Source organism: Eschrichtius robustus, chromosome 13 (assembly GCF_028021215.1).
Source record: "Eschrichtius robustus isolate mEscRob2 chromosome 13, mEscRob2.pri, whole genome shotgun sequence".
Classification (NCBI taxonomy): Eukaryota; Metazoa; Chordata; class Mammalia; order Artiodactyla; family Eschrichtiidae; genus Eschrichtius; species Eschrichtius robustus.
Genome location: NC_090836.1, coordinates 97,631,144 through 97,649,338, shown reverse-complemented (window position 1 = coordinate 97,649,338; position 18,195 = coordinate 97,631,144). Strand labels below are relative to the sequence as shown.

General features: G+C 59.0%; 1 protein-coding gene across 1 annotated transcript; it reads right to left on the bottom strand.

Moving 5' to 3' along the window:
• Positions 1 to 4,664: 4,664 nt before the first annotated feature.
• MGAT3 (beta-1,4-mannosyl-glycoprotein 4-beta-N-acetylglucosaminyltransferase) lies at positions 4,665 to 6,266 on the bottom strand. The gene has a single exon (XM_068561456.1). It carries the CDS (start codon positions 6,264 to 6,266, stop codon positions 4,665 to 4,667), a length of 1,602 nt encoding a protein of 533 aa, XP_068417557.1.
• Between the last annotated feature and the right edge of the window lie 11,929 nt (positions 6,267 to 18,195).

The window sequence follows — 18,195 nt, the reverse complement described above, 5'->3', positions numbered from 1 at the left end:
CATGATTTGGGGCACACGGGTGGGGACTTCCAATGGGCTCCAGGATGATGGGCCTTCAGGATCTGGGGGTTTTATCTGCACACAGCTGAAGCTCCAACTTGCAAAGCAAACTGGGCAGGGCGGTGGTTAATGATTGGTGTTGACTCTAGTCATCACTTTTGCTCTTGTCTCTTCCATCCTGGTGGAGCTTAACAGGTTGCCATGCATTTCCCTTTATTTCATTTTACCCTCTATGTGCAGTAAAGCTTTCTATGGGCCGTTTTTACAGAGAGAAGAGTCTGGAAGGGAATATGCGTCCTTCCCAAGGTCATGGAGCCCGTCAGCACCCCACACCCTCCTGGACGGCCAGCTGAGGGGGAGTGTTGTACCTGATGCTCACGGACAGAGCACCATGCCGGTTCCTGGGCTCTGAGGACTCTGCGCCAGCCTCACCTCACCGTCCTGAGGTCGTGCTTACCTGTCTGTGTTCCCCCACTGACTGTGGTCCTTCTGAGAACAGGGACTGTCCTCACTCGCAGTGTCCGGTGACCCAGCACTGTGCCTGGCTCAGTTAGGAGCCTGGATGATGTCTGAACATTGACACAGGCATCGCCACCATCCTCTCCTCCTCATCCGCTTCCTCGCCTCTTCTCCCCCTTCCTCCTCCTCCCCGAGTGGATGCTGATAGAGGCAGTGCAGTTTGGCAGTTAAGAGCTCAGCTTCTGGGTTTAGGCAAACTCTGACTGCCATTCACTGCCTATGTAATGTGTCCAAGCCTCACCTTCCACATCTGTAAAATGGGAATGATGGGGAGGGAACACTCTTAGCCCAGGGTTTGGCACGAAATAGGCATTTAATAAATAATGTCTGCAAATGTTTATGATGGTGATGATTCACTCTCAGACACCATCACAGCACAAGTCCAGATGAGCTCCATAGGGGAGGTGACCATCCTGGAGGCTGCCGCCCTTACCTGCCCTGGAGGGTTGGTGACGGGACTAGTCCTGGGAATTCAGATCTGGCCCTGGTCTGCCACCAAGTGGCCGTGTGGCCTTAGCACCCCTGACAGGCGTAGGGAGGAAGACCACTGAGAGCACAATTGCGGGAGAATCGCTCCACTCTCACTAGAGGCACCAAAGTCTTCATCTAGATCCCCAAAGGGGTCCCCACCCACCTCAGGAGGGTGGGTATTGCCAGGCCAGGTCCTTCTGTGAAGGACTGTCAGCGCCCTCCCTTTCCAGGCCCGTTTCCACCGGTGGGAGGGACAGATGCTCCCTTGGTCGGGGAAAGGGGAGGGGGTAACTGCGTCTCTAAATGAAGATGCTCAGAATGGCCCCCTCCCTCACCGCTGTCCAGTCCTCAGGCAGGCTCACACCCCACCGACCCAGCAAGACCAGAGCTACCCACTCGCACCCCTCCCTGCCCCAGAGCACCCCCAAACCGGCCACTCAAGCACACACTTCAGACTTTGTAGCTGTTTTTATTATTAATATTATCTTCTCCTTTAAGCATCCCTTTAAGGGTGAAATGAAATCCAACCATTTACAGAGAAAATGATTTCAGAATGTACATATTGATTTTCCCTTACAAAAAAAATAATACTATTATTATTATTGGTGTCCTTAAATTACACATTTCCCAGGACTCTGCCGGCTGCTTGGGCAAGTCCCGTCTCCCCACCCTGTCACCTTTGTCCCCAAAGCTCTTCCACGCCTGCCCATGGGAACCAACATGATCCGAGGTGTGCTGGGCCTCCTTGAGTCTGGAGGCCACAGGGCGGGTGGTTCCCAGAGGAAGGAAGCTGGCTGCGGCGCCAGGGCCAGCAGTGCAGGGTGCTCACATTCACAGCTTGGTTTCCCTTCATACTGGGGGAGTGGCCCAGGGCTCCCCTGCCCCCGAAATTCCCAGTGTCTGACGTGCCTATAAGTGAACCTCTTCAACCCCACGCCTTGGCCCCCACAGCCCGCTGGCAGCCGTGCGCTCCACTCCATGGCCAGGCCTCCACTCGGCGGTGACCGTGAACGCGCCCGGCCCTCCTGGGTCTGAGAGGGAAGGTGGGGCCTGGCAGGTCTGAGCTCCTCCCCTCTGCCGTCCCCTGCCCCTGAGCTGGTGAACTGGAGGCCAGGGACCCCTGACAGCCTGGAGGGGGCATCCCTGCAGCAGCAGAGGGTGCCAGGGGCGTGGGGCGAGGAAGCTGTCAAGGAGGGGGGCCCTGGGCTGGGGCTCAGGCACGAGTCAGAAGCCCCCAGGGACCGCCCGCCCGGCGGGGAGCAGAGGTGGCTGGGAGGTGAGGCCAGGTCACCCTGGCCTGGGTGACCCAGAGCCACAGGGACACCCTGACCTCCTGAGCCCCTTAGCCCCAAGAGGGGCCAGAGAGAAGGGGGCTGCTCTACCTCCAAGGGAAGGGTTCCCTCGGGACACCCCCTCGACGGGAGGGGCAGTGGGGGCAACGGAGACCCCCACACCTGCTTCACGCCCGCCCACCTGAGGCTGCTCCGCGGCCAGCTCCCCGAGCCACACCCACGCTGGGCGCCTCCCCAGGCAGAGCTGTGGCAAAGGAGACGCCCTCCTCTCCCGGCCCATCAGGAAACCCCCAATAAGACACCCCAAGAAAGTCCCGGCTGGAGGCTGGAGGGGCTGGGGTGGAGGGAAGGGGCCGGGGGGTCGTGGTGGGCTCTCAGCCCTACAGAACTCTGGTCGGGAGGATTCTCGTTCCTTGGACTGAAAGACAGACAGACAGACAGACCCAACATCCCCCTTAGCCTGGCTTTCCGGACTCCCCAGCTTGCTTTCTGCCTCAGTCATTTTGGGAAGTTGCAGGAGGTGTGGCCACAGGCTCCAGGTCTCGGAAAGGGCGGCCCGGGCCCTGCTTCCACATCCACACACAAGCGTATATGTACAGGGACGCACCGACACAGTCACGTACAAGTATACAGCAAGCATGCACCCATGCCCATAAATACACACACACACACACACACACACACACACACACGCACAAACACGTACGGTTCCACAGGCAGGCTATGCGACCCGGCATCCCTGGGTAAACATCTGAGGGGGCCTCGGGGAGGGGGCGTCTCTCCCAGTCCACAGCGGCAGGCTCTCACTGCACCCCGGCCCTGGGCTGGCAGTGAGGGGGGCAGGGGCAGGTTTCAGGAGCCCTGAACATGCGAGCAGGATCTACAGCTGCAGCAGTCATTTCTACCCTCTTCCCTCCTCCCCTTGTGCCAGAGATGCTCCTTGTGCCCACATCCATCCTCTCCTCCTCCTTCCTTTAATAAATGAACAGGGCAGCCCAGCTGAAAACTACTTTTCCCGCTTCCCTTGCAGCTACTTGTGGCCATGTGACTAAGTCCTGGCCAGTGAGACGCCATCGGAAGTGACTGTGCCATCTCTGGCTCATGTTCTTAACAGGAAGGGTGTGCACTTCCATGCCTTTTTCTGCTTCCCTCAGACATGGATGCACATGTGATGGTGGGAGCTCGAGCAACCACTCTACCCAGAATTGGAAAGTGTGAGGAAGGAAAGCAGAGCTGCCCTACCAGATCCAGACAACCTCCCTCTAGAGAGTTAAGTTAGAAACCAGCTTCTGTCTGCTTAAACCACTGTATTTGGGGGTCTCTTAATTCTAGCAGCTTCGAATCTACTCTAACAAATACATCCCCTCCCCCACGAGGCAACTAAGGAATGAGATGACATACAACTGGCCTTAATGTCCCTCTTGGGCCCAGGGCAGCCTCATGGCCCCTTCCTGGTCCCTAGCCAGCCCCAAGGAGGGGCACATGGGTGACTCCACCTGAGACGGTGGAGAGCTGGGGCCGTGGGATCCAGTGGGAAGGGGTGATGGGGAGGAGGAGGCCCCTCCCCCAGGTTTGACTTACTAGGCTGGCTGACGGTCCCGTCCCACCCTGAGAACTGGACTCCTGGTCTTGCAAGCACTGGGTGGGCAGCCCACAAGACAGCGATATCAAAAGTAAGAAGGAATGTCAAGGCCAGGTTTGGAACCAAAAGGAAGACTTCCCAGGCTTTCCCAGGCCCCACACCTGTGTCAGGTCCGGAGGGGCTGGGGGCACAGGGCCATCCGTGCAGTGTGTCCTGTGGGGCAGGCGGGTGGAGGTCCCTGCTCGCTCTGGCCCAGCACTCCTGAGGACACTACAAAGCATCCGTCGGGGCTTCCTTCCAGCTGCCACTTTTCATCCCCTCCCACCTTGGTGTCCCTTCTTCCACCTGGGCCCAAATGCATCTATTTACAGAGCCCTGGGATCTCCCGGCATCCCCCTTTCCCACTGCAGGTCCAAAGCCCCAGGAGGCCGAATGGTGGGCTTCTCCCCGGAGGGGACCGTAGCTCCCCCTTGGCTGCCCTAGGGAGTTCCTGCAGGCTCCCTTCCCCACCCTCCCCTGCTCCCCAGTAACCACCGTGCACTCTCCGTTGGCACCTCCTGGCTGCAGCACTCTTGGAGGGGTGAAAGGGCCTGCTCTCCTCTCCTGACGAGGAAGGATGTTTTGTGAGCTCACAGGCCTGACCCTGGATTCACAAGGGCTTGAGTAGGAAAGACTCCCCCACCTACCCACTCCTGGTTCTCTTAAGAGCCACCCAGACGGCGGAAGGAGACAGGAAGGAAACAGGGGGGCAGCTGCCCACCCCCCTACCCCGGCCACTGGCCCGATAAGATCATGCAGCCTTAGCCTTCAACCACGTCCAATTTGCTCCTGGCGGGTGGCCTTCCCTCCGGACCCTTGCTCCACCGCCCACCGTCTGCTGTGCTCTTGGGCTCCTGGTAGGGGTTGTCCAGCAGGTAGCGGAACTGGTCGTAGTTCTTGAGCAGGTACTTAGGGGCATACATGTGTTCGCCGGGGTCGGCCGGCGGGTACTCCTGCTGCGTGCCGTCGAACCAGCCCCCTGTGCGGATCAAGCTCCGGATGTAATTGAGGTCCCGCTTGTCCTCGTAGTCACCCCAGCGGGGGAAGTCGCCGTTCTGGGCGGACACCAGCTTGAAGTAGATGCCCTCGGGCGTGAAGCACCAGGAGCAGTGCCAGCCGGCGAAGTGCAGGGGGCTGCCCAGGGACCACTGCACCAGGATGTGGCCCGTGTGGTTCTCGTACTGGCGGAAGTTGGGCATGGTGTAGTACTGGCGGCGGCGCAGGCGGATGCCGTCCAGCTCGTACACCGTCTGCAGCATGCCCACCGTGCAGCCCGACACCACCTCCAGGGTGCCCGGCTGCTTCCAGAAGAAGCCGTACAGTGACTTGCGCATGTGGAAGGCGAAGGGCTCCGTCCAGCCGTCGTAGAGCTTGAGGAAGAGCACGCCGTCGCGAGCGGGGATCTCGTCGGCGTCGTCGATGATGAAGACGTCGTCGGGCCGCAGGTTGCGCAGCCTCGACACGCCGTCCTGCGTCAGGAAGGTGCGCAGGTAGTCGTCGGCGATCCAGCCGTCCTGCCGCCCGCCCAGCGGGAAGTGGTCCAGGAAGACGTAGAGCACCTTGTGCCGGATGTACTCGAAGGTGCCGTTGGTCAGCATCTCGCGGAACTTGAGCGGCCGCGGCTCCCCGTAGGCCGTGAAGTTGGACTCGCACACCACGAAGGCGTCCACCACGTCGCCCAGCTCGTGGAAGCGCACGTCCAGCAGGTCGAACTCATGGTTGATGTTGATGGCGTTGATGACCCGCCGCGGCACCTCCCGGGGCACCAGGCGCTCCTTGGTGGGCAGGTTGGAGTACTGCACCACGGTGGGCACGCCGCAGCTCGGCCCGTGCCAGCCCGGGAGGCACACGCACTCCACCCACTTGCGCCGCGCGCCGCGCCCCCCCGGCCGCTCCCGGGTGCTCAGCAGCTGCCGGCCCGGGCCCCGCGCCGACGCGCCTTCGCCCGCCTCTGCCTTCTCCTCTGGCCGCCCTGATGGCGGCTTCTCCAGCATCTTGGTACCTGGCTTGAAGCAGACGCCCCCGGCTTTGGTGCGGAGGAAGTACTCGGTGGTGTCCTCGGGAAGCACAAAGTCCATCCGGTGGATTTCCTCCGTGGCCTTGCTTGGCGACAGCGGCTGGAGCAGGGGCGAGTGGGAATAGAGCGGGTTACGCAGCAGGTCAGGGCTGCCTGGCTCGGGGCTGGCCTGGGGCGTGACCGGGGCATTGTTCCAGAAGAAGCTGGACACCAGGTTAGGGCTGAGGGAGGCCAGTTCTCGGGGGAAGGTGACATAGGACAGGGTCTTAAAGAAGTGCAGGAAGGAGATGAGGCACAGGCCAGCCATACAGAACATGAGAAAGAGCTTGTAGCGTCTCATCTTCATCCTGCAGGAAACAGGGAGACAGCAGATGGGTCAGGGGTCTGCAGACCCGGGCAAGGGGAGCCTGAGGCTCTTCTCCTAAGGGAGGGAACGGGGAGGGCTTTGTTGCCACCGTGTTTGTGCATGTCCTGACCAGCGCCCGGTGACCCTGCAGGAAGTCACCTACAGGCGACTCCTCTAGAAGTCAAGCCTGTGAGTCCAACTCACTGCACCAAGGACCCCTGGAAGCCCCAGCATCAAGGAAACCCCACCAGGCTCAGGACCCCTCCACTCCCACAACCTGTCCCCTCCAAGACCACCAGGTCACCACACGTCCCCCTGGCAACCTGCTCCAGCACCTGGCCCGCCCCACCCTGACTGTACCAGCTGCATTGCTAGGCTTTGCTCCAGGAACAAAATGCATCCTGGGAAAAGCACAACCCTGCAATGCAGAACCTGCCCCAGGGGGCTTCCAGGCCCCAAGGGAGGGGGAGAGTGTGTCGCAGGCTGCGGAGGTGGGGCCCCTTCCCTGCACCGCCCAGGGTGCTTTCTCGTTCTGTCTGTCCACCTCTCTGTCTCTTTATCTATCTTTTTTGTGGCTATATTGACAAACCTTTTACACTGAAAAAATTCCCAGGTCTCAAGGGAACACTTTTAACTCTAACATATTTAAAGGACAAAATTAAGTAAAAGTTCCCCTTCATTACCCCATGCCAGGCAGTAGATTGACATCCAGCCATAAACAGTTCATGTGTTTGAGGTGTATCACCAGTCTTACATGCAATTTTTCTGTTCTCAGTTTTTTATAATTATTATCATACTTGGTTGGGATGACCTACAGAGTCACAGGAGGGGCTGGGACAGAAACCGGCCTTTGGCACCTGGTGTTTTCATGTCCGCTTCCATAGATCCCTGTGTAGGGGACGCTGTCCTTTCCCTTAAAATGTTCCTTTCTGTGGCTTCCCCTTACATCTCTGGTTCTTCCTCTGGGTCATTTGGGTGCCTTCCTGCCATACCCTCCCCTCCATATCCTAACTTAAGCAAGGCTCCTCACCATTCTGAACCTCAGTTTCTACAGCTGTGAAATGGGCACAGAGTTCCTGCTGTGCAGCAGGTGCTCAATAAACTTTCACTTCTTTCAAAGCTCGAGGCTGGAAGACTCCAACATAAATTTTCTCTAAGCTACATGGTCATAAGGCGCAAAATCATGAAATGCTGGACCCAGAACAAAACTTTAAGGACCATCTCCACCAACCCTTTCATTCTGTGGAGGAGGCCCGCCCTCCCCGGCCTCACCTTGGTGAGGAGTCCTGAGTACGCTAGTGAGGAGCAGTCGAGTCGCCGATCCCGCTGGCCAGGGCGGTACTTGTGCTCTCAGGACCCAGATGTCCCCCCTCCTCCAGTTTAAATGCTGACCCCCTGGAGCCTGCCATCGGGGGGCCGGCACAGCTGACTATAGGAGGCAGGACAGTCGGGGGTGAGGGCCTGACCTCTGCTAAATGTCAGCTGCCCCAGGGCAGAGGGGGGACAGGTCTCCACTGGGAGGCAGGAGGGAGGGCTGCTCCTTGGCAACATTTTGAAGTGGGTGGTCCAGGTTCCTCTCCCCACCATGGGTTCCAGCCCTGCTCTGGCAAAGCGAGACCAGGCAGGCCAGGCCAGCAGGGCGAGCGGAGGGGCAAAGGGCTGAGGCCCAATGGAGGCAGGCGGATAGGAGCTCTTGCTGGGGTAGGGACTAAGCACAAGGCGACACAGCAGAAGCCTCCAGAGTGACCCACCCGAGGGCTTTTAGGACCTGGCAAGGCAGCCCTGATTTTTCTGGCGGATTATTTTTCCCCACTTGGGGCATGTCTCTGTGGGGCACCCCATCCCAGCCCTTGCTGGACTGGCCGTGAGCTGTGAAGGGCAAGGCCGGGGCTGCCGCTCAGACTAAGTTCCCTGGCAGCAGTGAACAAAGGCCCTAGGAAGGTAAGTGAAACTCAGGGAGGCAAGTGAACGCCCTGCTTAGAGCAAAGGGGCCCCTACGGCCCTGCTGAGGTCACACTGACCCAGCTGCCCCTTGGCTCCCTGGTCACGTTGGCTTTCAGGATCTAGTTACACCTGGCCAGCTGTGCGCTTCAGAGGACAGACTCACCAGTGCCTGGGATCCCCCTCTGAATCAGTGGGGTCTTCAGGGTGAGGCCGTTTGATAAGGCCCCAGCCTGGCTTGCCGCCAAGAATCATGGAACCGAGTGTGTCTCCCTCATCGCTCGGGCTGCTAGGAGGCTCACAGACACACGGTGGTTGGCCCAGAGCAAGTCAGTGCCTCACAGGCCAAGTTTTCCAGGACACCTTCACACACAGCTGCCTGTGTTTTTTAAACTTATTCTTCTTGGCCCGATCCCTTTTTATCTTATCTTCAAGTATTTTGATAAGTGCTTCAGATACATTTTTTAGACTGAATGGCATATTAATAAGAAACCAAATAAATAAATAAGCATTGGCACCCGGGGTCTCATGTAAGTCTCACCAACCCTGGGAGACTGAGGACTGTAATCGCCCCATTTTTACAGGTGGGGAAATTGAGACTCAGAAAGACGATGAGACTTTCCACAAAGAACCTTAAGAAGGTGACTCAACAGGACCTGAACATAGGTTCTGTTCCTGAGCCAGCCTCTTCCTCCTGACAGCTGAGACCATAGCCCTCCCTGGAGCAGCCAGCCTGGCTGTGGGCTAAAGCCATGGAACCAAATTTGGCCCCAGCTCCAGCATTTCTACCTCCGTTATAAAGCTTCATCCAGAACCATCAGGTGTAACGATAAAGCTGATGATCGCTGACCTTTACAGGCCAACTACGAGCGAGGAGCCACACGGAGGGCAGAGCGGAGGGAGGTGGACAGGCCAGATCGCACGGGGCCTGGGGCCGCGGCCGGGAGTGCGGCTTTCACGGGAGGATTCTGAGCAGAGCCTCCAGTCTGAACAGGCTCGCTTGGGCTGCTTGGCTGACAGCAGACTGTTGCCTCGAGGGCAGAGCAGGGAGAGTGGCGAGGAGGCCACTGCAGTGTCTGGGCGAGAGGCGGGGCTGCAGGAAGCGGTTAGATTCTGCTGGATTGCCGATGACCTGGATGTGAAGTGTGAGCAAGGAGTCACATTCGGTGGATCCAGGACCTGCAGGATGGACCAGCTTTTGACTGGGGCGGAGGCCACCCCTCAACGGCCTCCATGGAGATGGCCAATGGCAGAGCTGGGGCTGGAGGCAGCTCTCTCTGCAGGGTCCTCTCTCTAAGCGCTGCCCTGCCCACTTCAAATGAGACACCAAATCGGAGAGACCAATCCACAGCCCCACCCCTGCCCCTCTCCCAGCGCTCGCCACGCTCAGCCCATCTCCCCGGATGTCTGTCTCCCCAGCTGGACACGAGCCCCCGAGGCAGGGGGGCCCGGCCTCCAGAGCCCCGGCCTCCAGAGCCGCCTCCATGGGCTCACTGTCACTTGCGCGTGCACAGACTCTAGAATCAGACTGCCCAGCTCCAATCCCGGCTCTGCCACTTCCTATCTGTGTGGCCTGGAGCAGGTGAGTAACTTTCCTCCTTTGGCTCATCAAGAAAATGAGGGTCGAATAATAATCCATGCAGAGCGCCTAGCACATAGTAAGAGCCCAATAAGCTTCAGCTCATCTTATCATTACTGTTATTCTCCCGCCTGGAAGAAGAGTAAGTAGAGAGGGACTTCACGTGGGGGGCGCAGCTGGTGCAAAGGCTCGGAGCTGAGCCCCTGGCAGGGCCTGGGCCCTGGTGGGTGCTGCCTTGTTTAAGAGCAGCAAGGAGCAGAGTGGGGACCCAAGTGGAGCCTGGACAGAACATGAGCCTGACGGGGGATGGGCTGGGAAACGAGTGACCCGGTCCTGGGGCTCCAAGGAAAGGAGGGAAGAACAGTGAGGCTCTCTGGGAGCCTCCCTAGAAGAGTCCACACACACATACACACGCTCCGTGTGCTGCACCCAGCCCCAGGGGCCTGGGTTTCCGGCGTGAAGGTGATGGGGGATGGGCCAGGTGCTTCCTGGTAGCGAGATAATCATGGATGCAGGAGGCTGACCCAGACCCAGGATAGTGGCAGGACCAGCCCACCCTGGGCCTCCTCTTTCTGTACTGACTTGCAGCCGTGCCCATGCCCAGAAGGTTCTAGCTGGGCAGATTTTCTTCCTTCCCTCCCTCTTCCCACTTCTCCCTTCTCCTGGTGACCTCTTTCCTTGGGCTCTGCTCGATAAGCTTATGAGGTGAGAGACGGAAGCAGATGAGCCTCACCCCACGACCCAGTCACAACCTTGGGGTCTGGGCTCAGGCTAAGTCCAGTGGGGGCTGCTGGCCAGAGAGAAGACAGGTGCTCCCTGGAGGCCACAGGCTGTGACTTTGGGGCTAGCCAGGTGGGCAGCAGCCTCCCGGGTGCAGACGCACCCTGACAGCTGTCACCGGGTGACAGGAGTCTCCTGTGGAGCTCTCCGTGGTCCTGAGCTCACATGTGCTGACCAGGGTCCTAGCTCGGCCCTGGGATGCCTTTGGCCAGCCTCACCCTGGCCCCTGCCAGCCTCCTCTGTGGTTCAGCAGCTTCTGTCCTGATGGCCACTTCCCCTGTCTGCCACCCTCTGGCCCCCTTCCCCACCTGCCTTACAACACCCTGGTGACAGCTGTGATCCCTGGTGTCCTCAGCTCTGGGAGAGCCGCAGGGCACTCAACTCCTCCAACTGGGAGAAGGGGCCAGCAGTGAACAGGTCCGACACCTAGTAGGTGCTCAGGGTGCTCTTGGAATATCCATGGGGGAATCTTAGAGGTCGCACAGCCCACCCTCAGTCTCCATTCCTGGCAGGAATCGGCCCATCTACAACCCCCAACCCAAAAGTACCTTCAGATGGACCCTCACCACCACCCATCTGCTTCAAAGGGCACCTTGACTTTGAGCTGAAGGCTGACTCCCACCCCATCCCAGTTCTGCCCCATGTTACCAAAGGGCTCTGCCAGTTCCATGTGCCAGGCCAGCTCTGTTAAAGGACTGGGCCAACTGGGGGGTTGCTTACTACTGACTGGCACCCACCACCCTGCAGGGCACTCTCAGTGGCTCATCTGGCTTTCAGAACCAAGGCCAGAACTGGGAAATCTTGAGCCCCATGGAGGGTCCAGACTCCTCTCCCAAGGTTTGAAGGACCCTGGAAAAAGAATATTGCCCAAACCTTCACCCTAGGCCAGTATCCCTGCCAAGTGCCCATCTGGCCTCTGCTTGTCCAATTCTTAGTATCGCCCATTCCGGGCCATTTGCGCTGCTAGAAATTCTTCTTTCTATTGGCCTAAATCAGCCTCCCTGGAACTTCCACTACCACTTCTGGGTTCTTCCTTGGGGTTAAGCAGAACCAATCAGCGTCTCAGGGATCAGAAGACGGCAACCACCACCCGACTCTGAAACTAAATAAAGGTCTTTCCAGCGTGAGGTTCCATAATCCCACACGGAGAAGAAAGGCAGAGGAGGTGACTACGGAATATGATAGATTCCAGAGTTCTGGCAAGACGGGAGAAACAGCTGACGCTGTGTTTATTCCTGCGTCTCTCCTTGTTTTATTCATTCCTTTGGTTCATATCCATCAGGCAGCCTCCACAAAAAACAAGCCTACACCCTGGGATCACTCTACAGGCAGCACATCATCCAGGCTGCTGGCGGACATTCACCAAGAACCTGCCGTGAGCCAGGCACTGCCGATGCAAGGGCTGGAGAGAAATCAGGGGCACATTCATGGGACCAACTCTGAAGGAAGGTATATGTGTGTCTCCATTTTGCAGATGAGGAAATGGAGGCTTCAAGAGGCTAAGCTGGGGCTTCCCTGGTGGCGCAGTTTTTGAGAATCCACCTGCCAATGCAGGGGACATGGGTTTGAGCCCTGGTCCGGGAAGATCCCACATGCCGTGGAGCAACTAAGCCCGTGCGCCGCAACTATTGAGCCTGCGCTCTAGAGCCCGTGAGCCACAACTACTGAAGCCCACGCACCTAGAGCCTGTGCTCCGCAACAAGAGAAGCCACCGCAATGAGACCATGCACCACAACGAAGAGTAGCCCCCGCTTGCCGCAACTAGAGAAAAGCCTGTGTGCAGCAACGAAGACCCAACGCAGCCATAAATAAATAAATAAATAAATAAATAAATAAATTAAATAAATAAGAGGCTAAGCTATTTGCTCAGCCAGCCAGGGCTTGTGGGAATGAAGCAGATGGAAACTGAGGCTCCCCAAGCATCCTGCACCTGCCAACAGGTAGACCTGGAGCCCAGTGGGGCTGCAGATTTGGGAGTCCTGTCCCAGGCTAAGCATGAATGTCTTGGCCAAGGGAGGGTCTGGTGTATCATGACCCTCAGTCCTCAGAAATTCTGCTCCCCTGGCACTCCCTGGAGAGAGGGAATCGGCTCAAGGGGCCAGCCCCGGCCAAGGACTCCCTCTGCCCAGGTGACCAGAATGTCCTGGCAAAACCTGTTTACCATGGGCTGGGGGTGGGGGCAGCTGCTGCTCTTTCCATCCACAGATAAGGACACCAAGGCCCAGAGAGGCGAGGCAGAGCCATACTGGGAGCCAGTTCTTAGACTAGCCGGACGGGGCACCCAGGCCACTTCCCTGGGCACGAGGGTCTGGGCCCCACTCTCTCTGCTGGCTCGGCTCCAGGGTGGGAGCCTGGCTGAAGGCTCAGTCCCATGCCCATGCTGAAGCCCACCCCCTCCCTGCTACTCCACAGCAAGCCCCTGTGCACCCTGGCCCTATCTCTCCTTCTTCCAAACCCCTCCCCACTCCGCCTGATCCCAGCCCCTTCAGCTGCCTGAGGACTTTCCCACAGAGTGGCTAGCACGTGCCTGGGAAAGTTAGTCTCCAAGGCTGGGACCCGCCCTCGACTCCCTGGGGCTTCCTCCCCTCTTCCCACCGGTCACTGGCTCAGCCAGGACATCAGCCTCTGGTCCCCAAAAGCCCATGGGTGGGGAAGATATAGAACACTTCCACCGTCCCAGGATGTCCTACTGGACAGCACTGGAGGCTAAACAGATGAGTCATCCTCCGGCACCAGCCAGTGGGGTGTTTGTGTTCAGAAGCCTGCAGTGGCTCCCACTGTCCAGAACCGAAGTTCACAGCTGTTGTGACCCCTGCCTTGAAAGCTGCCTCCGCCTTGCCTTATTCATGTTAACTCGATGGTCACCACCCAGCACATGCTTAAATCTGTGCCAGCTGTCAGCTGGGGGTTTTACTTATACTTGACCCTCACAACCATCTTCGGAGGTAGGAATTATTGTCCCCATTTTACAGATGAGGAAACTGAGGCTCAGAGGGTAAAGCAACTTGTAGAGTATTCCTCTGCTCACCTGTGCAAACCCAGTGCTCTCCAGGGTCTGAGACCCACACAGCCTCCACTTTTAAAGGGGGCAGGGGGAGGTGACACTGGCCTGAGCCCCAGGCCACTGAAGGCTCTGAGTGGCGCAACCCCAACAGCCTGTGCCTCAGGGTGATCAAACTGTTTGCTTCCAGAGCTGTCCAACAGCACAGTCTGCAATGGTGGAAACGTCTAGGCCTGGGCTGTCCAATGCACCGTCCACTAGCCACGTGTGGCTACTGAGCACTTGAAATTGACAGGGGAGACTGAGGAATTAATTAATAATTTAATTTAATTTTTAGTTTTAATAGCCACGTGTGCTAGTGGCTACTGCATTGGACCGCCCAGGATTAGAGGGACTGTGGAGGACGGAGGCAGGGAGCCGGGTCTACTGCACCCGCCCTGTGGGAGTGGTGGAGGAGCTGAGGGGGCGGGGACACACAGCAGGACAGCCGTGGTGCTGAAGTGAGGGGGCAGTGGTGAGCGTTGGTGAGGTACCTGCTAAATACTAGGTGACTGAGGGAGGGAGCGGGAGGAGGGATGCAGCCCTGGGGGGACTGGGGCCAGACATCCTGGGACCGAGAGTGGGGGCTGGAGGCGGGACCTGGGGAAAGCCTGGGAAGGAAGAAGAGCAGAAGCAGAGCCGTGGAGGACAAGCAGGTGGTGGTCAGCGAGAGGCCGGGACACACACTGCCCCAAGCCTGGGGGAGGGGCCTAGGCCTGGATCTGCACACAGGCCACCTGAGGCAGCATCCAGACCCTGCAGCCAGACAGCAGGACTTCGCCATTTCCCTGGGCCTCGGCTTCCTCATCAGTGTAATGGGGCTATAATGGCGTCCATGTCACAGGGCTGTGGTGAGCGGTCCGCGTATCTACAGTGCCTGGAACAGGAAGTGGGTGTGAAACAACAGCTGGTGAGGGGCACACAGTGAACGTTTGTCACAGGAGGAGGGAGACCAAGGCCTCTGAGGTGGAAGCTGGGACTCCTGGGTGGCTTTGGGGACAAGGAGAGGGGCTAGACGCAGAGACATACAAACACCCCACAGAAAGGGCTCTGTGGGCGCTGAGAACAGGCGTTCCCAAATCCGGCACCCCTCCGAGGTGCCCCAGCCCTAACGCTAACCCTAACCCCCCCTCCACGTGACCGGGCACCACCGAACCGTCTCTTCCAACCCCTGCTTCTGCCCTGTCACAGCAAACCTCAGCAGCAACTGGGCTGGTCCCCTGCCTCGCCAACCTCCGTTCCCACATCGTGAATTCTCCAAGTCAGGTGGGGCCCGTGCTTCCCATGCCCAGCCCGGGGCCCAGACAGACAGACATTCAGTGAGTGTTCGGGACAAGCCAGAGCGAGGAGCACTACGGCGGAATTTCAGGCACGGGGATCTGCGGGCACTGGGCCAGGGTGGAGGGAAGCCACCCTGGGGCCGTGAGAGGGCCTTGCGGGGATATGAGGACCGAGGTCGGGCCGCTGGTGCTTCTGCCCTGTCCTGGGGTGGGTGGAGAGAGCAGACTGGCCCCGGGCGTGGAGCTGGGGGTGCAGCAGGAGCCAGATGGGGGGATGAGGTCCTCACAGAGCTCAGTCCAGTGGAGGGCCAGAGGACAAATGAGAGAACCGGCCAACAGACGATGCCAGGCGTCAGGGAGGGCCTCCCGAGGAGAGGACACTTCAGCCGAGACTCAAGGTCAAGAAGGAGCCACCGCGCAGAGTGGGGACAGCGGCCCAGGCATTGGGCCAAGGGCACAGAAGCCTGTGTGTTGGGAACCCCAGTGCAGCGGCAGCAAAGCAGGGGCCCCAAGTCTTGTGAGGGGGTGTAGGGCCTCGAGGAGTGGCAAGGACACTCCCCACACTTCAGGGGCTCCTTAGGCAGAAGCCTGGGCACCCCATCTTGGTCAGCACCCTCTTGGGTCAGCAATCCTAAGGCTGCTGTGAAAGATTTTCAATCTAAAATAGAACCAGAGGATGTAAAATGGAGAGCCTCACGCATGTGCCCTCAGGGAGACAAAACTTAAAGACCAGGAGACTTGATTTCCCGAAAACTGATAGCGATGGAATTTTCTTGCATTGGAGGGTTGATCAGAGGTTGCCTCCTATCAACCTTGGAAAGTTTTGCCAGAGGCAGAATGGAAGATGACCCAGGTCGAGTTGGTCTCACAAAGTGGACCAGATTGAGCTTTGTTTGTGTGACTAGACTGATTCTGTCTGCTCAAGAAGTTTTTAAGGCTGGTCTCCTTTTGTTTCTGATTTTAACAAACCCTCACTGAACTCTCCCCTCTACGGTCCCTGCCCGTAAATACGACCTGCCCCAAACCCTCCACAGACTTGCTCGTAGCTGGCTCCAGTTTGCTTGTCCTCACCTCTTTGAGCTGGCCTCAGTTTACCTCTTTATTGAGGTCAACACAGCTACACCCTCTAGCTGGGCAGGGCTGGGCAGGGCTGGAGAGCAGCAAGCCCGGAACATTCCTCCCAGGAGATGGCGCCTCCATCACCACCGCCTTCTTCAGGGCAGCTGGCACTTACTGATTGCGAGTGCCCGCGGGTGCCAGGTGCTGTGTGCGCTGGCCTTACTCCATTATCCTCAAGGCAACTGGGCGGTGAGGAGAGGGGCACAGGGGCTGAGGGACCTGCCTGAGACTCAGCTGGCAGCAGCAGGACTCACACCCACACGCCACCCCTGCGGCTTCTCGTTCAGGGTTTCCCGCACAAAGTCTAGGCTGCTGCCTTGAGCCTAGCCCGGCCAAAGGCCCCCGCACGTCTGCCCCGGCCCCCAGCAGGAGCCCGTGGGCCTGCGTTTGTGGGTCACAATCCTCCCTGGCTCTGGCATGTGCCCAGACCAGCCACCAGAGCCCCGTGCCCAGGAGAGCTGCACCCTCCCAAAACCCCTCTGCCTGCAGCTTCCCTGCCCCCCGCCCCCGACTCCCCCTGGAACAGTGTGAGCGCCCCCTTCCCCAGTGGCATTCTCAAGGCTGGGCTGCATTGACTTAAAACCACATTTCACAAAACCCAGGCTTCCCTGAAAGGCTGAAGGAGCCCCAGAGCCCTTTCCCATCCCCCACCAACTCCAATGGGAACAGATCACCCTGGACAGGGTCCCGTGTCAGGGTCTCCAGTGGCCTGAAGGGGGTCTGATGCTATAAAATGTTGAGAGACCTCTGAGGCCAGGCCTGGACTTCAGGAGCTCTGGCGGCCTGAAGCTCCTTAGGGGACCTGACTCCTGCAGACCCCTGCCAGGGGTTGTCGCCTGCCCATGTGTACTGCCCTCTTGCCCACACCCTCCCTCTCTTCAACTTCTATCCCCACCTTCCCCATTATTTTTTCCCTAGCCCTGCTGGCCTGGAGCTCAGAGACAGTGAGGGAGGGTCCCACACCGACTGCACCCACCACTCAGGGGTTTCTGTTTGCTTGCAGTTTGCCAGCTGGGCCTGGCCGTGTGGCCTGGGGACACACAAACCCCCGTGCCCGTGGCCACCCCTACCAGCCTGTCGCCGTATGGGGGGAAGAAGAGGGCCCACCTGAGGCCTATCCCAGAGCCACTCTCTGGCAGGTGCACTGCCAGAGTGCTTTAGCTCTAATCTGACCCTTACATTAGCCCCCATCACCATCCCAGGTGAGGAAAGGGGTTCAGAGTCTGAGTGACCAGCCTGACTCACCCTCTAAGTGGCAGCAGAGTGGCCGACCCAGCCCCTGGGCCCTCCCGCTCCCCACCACCCCACCCTGCCTTGATCTCTGCCTGGCACCTCCCTGGAACCCCCAGGCCCACCCTCCCCTCATCTCACCCATTACCTGCCCCGGGTCCCGGTGTGGCACGCCACAGGTAAGGCAGTGTCCCATCCCGGCAGCTGCACAATGCTTCCCGACCCCGCTCCCGGCCCATATGGCTTGATGGCAGCTGTTTGTCCCTGGACGCTGTCCCCCAACCCCCAAGCTAAGCACAGGCAGCAGTTAGGTGACTATGTGGTGAGCCAACTCTGGCCTGGCCTGACACCAGCTCTGCCCTTCATCGGGGCTGGTTTCCTGGCTCCACCTCTTCCCAGCTGGGTGCCCTGACCTCTCTGGGCCTCAGTCTCCTCATCTAGGAGGTACAAACAGGTAACCGAGCAGCAGGGCAAGTCAGCCCCACCCTGCGGGAGCCGATCCCCAGAGCCAGGAGCTGAGGAGGTGAGGGCACCCGGCGTTTCCGCCTCACAGGTGAGGGGCCTGTTGGTGCCCTGCGCTCAGTAAACCGTGAGCCCAGCTCCTCTTGGAGTCTCTCCCTGCTCCCTCTCTGGGCAGAAGGTCACCGTGAACTGTGCCCTGACTCCCAAGGGGCTGCTGGGCACGTCCAGCGGGATGCGGATGGGACGCGGAGGTGCACGCAAAGAGCTCGGAAGCAAACTCGCTCCACTGGTGGGACCCAGTGGCTCAAACAAAGCGGGGGCTGGGGGCGGGGAGAGGAGCTGGGGAACCTGGGTCTGAATCCGACTCTGCCCATTAGAGAACCTGGGCCGTTCACCTGCATGGGGGCCCAGCTCTCCGGGGGGGGTGGGAAAAGAGGCTGGCCAGGTATGAGAAATCAGAGGGCTCAGAGGAGACCCCCAAACAGCTACCATACTGCC

Coding starts and splice junctions, on each gene's coding strand:
- MGAT3 (XM_068561456.1), bottom strand. CDS start 6,266: ATGAAGATGAGACGCTACAAGCTCTTTCTCATGTTCTGTATGGCTGGC.